A 5,932-nucleotide genomic window follows, 5' to 3' on the forward strand; every position below is an offset into this window, starting at 1 on the left:
AAGTATGCCAAGTCTGCCCAAAGTATGCCAAATTTATAAAATTATATGCTTATCCATCGCTCGAAATTAATTTATATAAAAGTCACAAAATATATAGGAGCCTACTACCTTTTTTAGCTTAATTTTGCGAAATTGTTTAAATATTTCGTAATAGCGATACCTTCCATTTAATAAATTATTTAAACAACGATGAGAATAGAAACTGAAAAGAATTAATGGCCGGGGAGTGTGTTAAAATCGTATCAAATGTTCGAGTCATTATTAAAAGTACGGCTGTTCGTTGTTTAATCAATGACGTAATTGTAGCAAGTATGAACGTAATGAGATAAATTAAACGGCGTGTAATTATTTCACGTGAAAAGCCGCCGAACCGAAAAGCGTAATTTAAAATAAATAGAGGGACCGAAGATTTAAATATTGGTGAGGAAACTTCCGATGGGGAATTAAATTAGCTCGTAGGAAATTTATTACAGGGAGTTGTTGGCTAATTAGCCGGCTGAACAACGTGATTGTATCATCAAATTTTTCATTTTATTTGATCTCGCAGAGCGTACAGAAGCATTACATCGGAATCTACTTTTAGAGTCCTACAGATCGATCGTCATCGCGTTCGCTGTAGAGTCATCAGAAAATCCAACGTGTATTGCTCATCTGCGATACAGAGAATGAGCCGAAATTAAATTTCGCAGTTTCACCAGGCTCGCTGAAATAAATCTACACATTGTTGGAATTATTATTCTCGCATCGGATAACGAATTTTTGCAATGTTAATTTAATTCCCTCTTTTAATGTCCCCGTCTATTTAATATCCTTAATAATTATTATTTAATAATCCCAGAAACTTCAATAAAAATCACTCAGGATTAATGAAATAAAGTTTTGAATTATTTTGTTTCACATGAATTGCTAAAAGTCCACATTTTGAATCCCCTAGGCGCTGTTGCCAGCACATAAACCAATAATTCCCTAGCCTTAAACTGCCACGGATTCGTGAAAGGTCGTTTAATATTTTTTGATTTTGCCCGAACCCCATGAATCATGCGTTTAATTAAACATCTTATAGAAGAAGAGAAGAAATTTTAATTTTGTAGTGTAAGAAATACGTCGTGCTGCAAAAGTATCCAAACGTAACCTCACATTTACTAGATTCAGAGCTAAAAAATCAACTTTTCGTTTGAATAAAGATTAAAATAGATATTTACTGTATAGATGGACTTATAAAAATAACATTTTCACTAGACCACCACTCTGTCCCCAAACATTCTATTTATAAATCAAATCTATAGCTTGCCACACACTGAATATCCAGAGACAAGCCAGCAATTTATGAAACACAAAATTTCCTGGACTGAAAAACTGAAAAATCTCAAGCTGAAAAACCATTAATTTACTTAAGCTTCTGTCACGAAGGAATCCCAATATTATAATGTCTGAAACTGTTAAACATAACCTCACATTTTTTACACCTGAAGCTAAAAAGGAAATCAACTTTTCATTTGAATATGGGTCCAAACAATTCTGCTCTACATAGTACAAAATCCCCTAGAATTTAATATCGTAAGTAACCTGCACTGTTATGAATTTATAATCCAATAATTCTCTAGTTTGCCACTTTGCGAATCCCTGTGGATAGCCACCAATTCATAAAACAAGAATTCCCCAAACTGCTAGACTCAGAATTGAAAATTTTTCCTTCTCAACCCTACGAACTATCAATTTACTCAAGCATCTAACTTGAAGGAATCTCGATGCAGAGTGCCGGAAACTGACAAACATAACCACACATTTCCTGAACTTGGATCTAAAAAAGTCAACCCGTCCATTTGAATTAAGTTCCAAATAATTCTGTTCTGCATTGATGCAATTATAAAACAGAATTTCCCCCAGAATTCAACATTGTGAATCTCGTAAAATCAGGTTAACAAATAAACAAAAACTTCCCTAACCTGTTTTACTGTGAATCCCCGAAAGATAGCCACCGATTCATGAAACCGAAATTCCCTAGATTCATAAAATTGCCTGAATTCATATTTCAATAGCACCCCCGCGTTGGTTAACACTCCGAAGTCCCTAAATAATGCTCATTTAACACATTTCCTCACCTACCTCTAAGCTTTTGGGTCCTTGAGGAAACGAAAGTCAGTCATCATCTTGCCAAGGTGCATGGGATGAGTATGAGCCCTCATGTGCATGTGATGCATGTGATCAACAGGTCCTACGGCGGCAGCCCTTATCGCCTGTTGATTGCAGTTGCAGGTCATCCCTTCGCTTTGATGAGTGCAATGAGGCACCTTGACGATAGTTGGCTCAGGAACGACCACCATGGGCTTGGAGGGCACGACAACCAGTTTATTCTTGCAAACTGGGGGCACTGGGACCAGCTTAATGGTCTCGATCACCTGAGTCTGCGGTTCCACGATCCTCTCGGGCTGGGGCTGGGGCTTTACAGTGACCACTTCGGGGACTGGAGTCGGTGCTGGGACCTCGACTCTCCTTTCTACGATCTGCACCTTCGACTCCTGAGGGCAAGGTTGAGATGGCTGGATGATCTGCAGAGTCTGCACCGAAGGGACCACCTGCTGGTGCATCATCTGCTGGGGAACCACCTGTTGGGGCACCACCTGCTGGGGAACCACGAACGACTGCTGGGGCACCACGTATGCCTGAGGATGGAAAACTATTTCATAACACACACAAGCTCCGTCGGTACGAATTTTTAAGAACTATCATTTAGCGTTGAAGTTTGGAGATCGGTACTACGCCAACAGAATTCACAGTGGCGACGAAATCAACGATATGGCGGAATAGCAGAGTTGGACATTATACAAGTAGAATTTCATTTGAACAATTCGAATAAATTTTATGAATATTTTTTCGTACAGTTTGAAAATAAATTTTACGGATAAAATTTTATTCGACTAATCTTCCGAATAAATTATTCAAATATAACTTTATTCAAATAACGAATTCAAATAATGATTTGAATAAAGTTTTATTCAAATAATGATTCGCGAATAAAGTTTCTTTCAAATAATGATTCGAGTAAAGTTTTATTCGAATTATGTTACATTCAAATAATGATTCGAATAAATTCTCGAATAACGTTTCGAAGACATCCTTTGAATCAATTTTTCGAATAAATTCTTCGAATCACCGAGAAATTAAGTGTTACTGTAACCATAAGCGATAAAAAAAACTTCGAACGCATAAGTTCTCCCTTTAAATTATACAAATAATTACAAAGACTTATGACACAAAATGGAGAATTACGTGTACATTTTCATCGATCGAAATTAACAATCGATGAATTATTTACTAAATGAGAGCTCTTACGAAAAACGAACAACTTTTGTCGAAAACTTTAAATCTCTCACGATTCTCAAGAAATAACACAAAATCAAGATACATGCAGATCATAGTGAATTTATGCGTCGAGAGAAGCACGGTAAATTAGAAAGCACGACGCAATTGCTACCTGAGGAGCCTGGAAGACTCCCAGAGACTGCACAGGCTGCGGGGCCTGCTGGAAGCTGTAACTCTGCATCTGTGGCGCCACCTGCGATTGTTGCACCACGCTCAGGCCCTGCATTTTCATCTGCGACCCATCCTGAGACACCTGCTGTCCATTTTGAGCACCTGGACGGATCTCCACGCAGAAGGACGCCTGCTTCTTCAGCCTGTCCTTCTCAGCACCCGCATCCTCCAAATGGAAATCCTTGGGACTGATCGCCGAGGATTCGGCCATCTTGGTCTCCAGTTTGCCAGCTGGCATTGCTTGCACTGCCATCGCAGCTACCAACAAACCGCACAGACATGCTGTTAACGAATTCATCGATGTAGAATCGGTTGAACAATCGTAGCGAACTGAATGCTTGGACGATTTGGCTGGCTTTTAAACCGATTTTTCGGTGTGACGACACCGCTCACGCACTTTTTTCCGGAACGCAATAGTGCTGAGCGTGCCGAATTCCGACGTAGAGCAGCACGGGCGGGGACTGGCTTCGGGAAATGAGGATGAGGGCGAGAATAAGAATAAGAATGAATCTGAGAATGAGACTGAAAATGGGACTGAGAATGGGGCTGAAAATGAGGCTGAGAATGGGATTGAGAATAGGTCTGAGAATTGGTCTGAGAATGGGTCTGAAACCGAGAATGGGACTCAGATTAAGACTGAGTGTAAGACTGTGAATGGGAGTGAGTCTGAGAATGGGGCTAAGAATGAGACTGAGACTTAGACTGAGACTTAGACTGAGGCTGAGAATGAAATTGTATATACAATAGTCGGAACGATGGTATTTCGAGAGAGCCGCTGTTTCTGTAGTAAATAGGAGAAAGTTGAACAAGGTAATTTTACATTGTGTGTCAAGCTCAAACGTCGGGGAGTGTGATCTTTTTTCCAAGGAGTACGTCCCTGCACTTGCAAAGTACACTTTTCTGTCGAATGAACGCTGCGGTTTTATTTACTTATTGTAAGCTTGCTTCTTTACGACGGCCTGAGGAGGGTTTGTTCAGAAAGTTGAACATGTTAATGTTTACGGTGATATTTTGGAAATGTCAACGCTAGTTATACAGGGTGTTCTATTTATGACAAGCCTCTTAAATTATCTTGTCAAGGAGTTATTATAATTTTTATCGAGTTTTCATATAATTGTAATTACTAAACTGCGGATCTTTATGCAAAATATCAATTTTCCAACACGGTTGTAAGAAATATCTACATTGTGTAAAAATAAATTGTTTCTTGGAATAGTTTTGATAAGTCGAAAACAGTGTGACACATTTTTGCCACAAATGCATAAAAGTCTGCAGTCTGATAATTACAGTATATTCAGTATATTCGACACGGTATATTCGAATTACAGTATATTCGAATGTATTGGATACTTGTATTTATTGTAAATCATAATTAAATTACAATTTTTGTTCTGAAGATAATGGTAGTAAATTATAAGAGATACAATTAAATGTGCTATTAAAAGTTGCAACATCAAATGAAGGAAAAGAATTAAGATCATTCAAATACAGTTCCTACACAATTTTTATTGAAATCGTGCCCAAAGTAACTTGAAAATTACAGTAATAATAACATTGAGGTTACCGCAAATTTTTAATAAATATCGATAATTGAAATCAAAGTTCTGATTGAAATTAATTGATTGAAATATCAATGATATTAAATCACAATTAACTTACAATGAAAGTTGCTGTTAAAAGTTATAATATTAAAGAAGCCAAAAAGAAAAGTCATAGTCTTTTATATGATTTTCATTGTAAGTGTGCCCAAGTTAGTAAGATTGAATATTACAATCGTACTTATATATAAAGTGAAATAATATCGAATTTTCAATTAACATTTATAATCACAATTGAGTTACAATTCCAAAAATAAGAAACAAGTATAATAAATCAGATACTGACAAAATTTATCAACGAATCCATTGTCAAAAATTTGCCAATAAAGGCCGGTATAAACAATGTTTAAAAAAACATCCGTCCAATGAAAGCTTCCACAATTTCCACAAAGTCTTCGTTCAAAATACGTCCGAATTCATGAAAGAAACCAATTTAAATAATAAAAATAATAATAATTGCTTATAACGTTGCTAATAATATTTTCTCAACAATTAAATACGGAATCACGGGAATTGGCACGGAATCGCGGTAAAGGTCGCCCGCGTCGCGTTTCAAGGCCCGTATTTAACAAACAACGTTGCAAATAACGATTGCAAAGCCATATTTCGGCAGGCGGTGGTTTCTGCTGGCACAAGTTATTTGCAGCTTCATCGTATTTCGACATCGCGGCGAGCCGAATTTAGGGCACTTTTGACCGTTCTTGCCGGCAACACACTTTCATTATCGTCAGCATATTATGGTTGCGTTCCCTTTATCCCGGCGCGGCGCGGCGCCGTTCGCGCTTGTTTTCATACACCGA

At 37.7% G+C, this 5,932-nt stretch overlaps 1 protein-coding gene across 1 annotated transcript; it reads right to left on the bottom strand.

Annotated features, from left to right (window-relative positions):
* Nucleotides 1–509: 509 nt before the first annotated feature.
* On the bottom strand, nucleotides 510–3,802 carry LOC143261181 (uncharacterized). Its single transcript, XM_076527759.1, has 3 exons — nucleotides 3,476–3,802; nucleotides 2,107–2,663; nucleotides 510–651 (listed from the first exon to the last, which is right to left on the bottom strand). The coding sequence occupies exons 1-2, from the start codon at nucleotides 3,785–3,787 to the stop codon at nucleotides 2,109–2,111; spliced, it is 867 nt and encodes a 288-aa protein (XP_076383874.1). The 5' UTR covers nucleotides 3,788–3,802; the 3' UTR covers nucleotides 510–651; nucleotides 2,107–2,108.
* Between the last annotated feature and the right edge of the window lie 2,130 nt (nucleotides 3,803–5,932).

The sequence above is a fragment of the Megalopta genalis genome, unplaced genomic scaffold (assembly GCF_051020955.1).
Source record: "Megalopta genalis isolate 19385.01 unplaced genomic scaffold, iyMegGena1_principal scaffold0039, whole genome shotgun sequence".
NCBI classification, from domain to species: domain Eukaryota; kingdom Metazoa; phylum Arthropoda; class Insecta; order Hymenoptera; family Halictidae; genus Megalopta; species Megalopta genalis.

What these genes read in the sequence shown, in the direction of transcription:
- LOC143261181 (XM_076527759.1), bottom strand. Translation starts at nt 3,787, where the DNA reads ATGGCAGTGCAAGCAATGCCAGCTGGCAAACTGGAGACCAAGATGGCC. An exon ending in GAGTCTTCCAGGCTCCTCAG is followed by an intron (nt 2,664 to 3,475) that starts GTAGCAATTGCG and finishes TTCCATCCTCAG; the next exon opens with GCATACGTGGTGCCCCAGCA.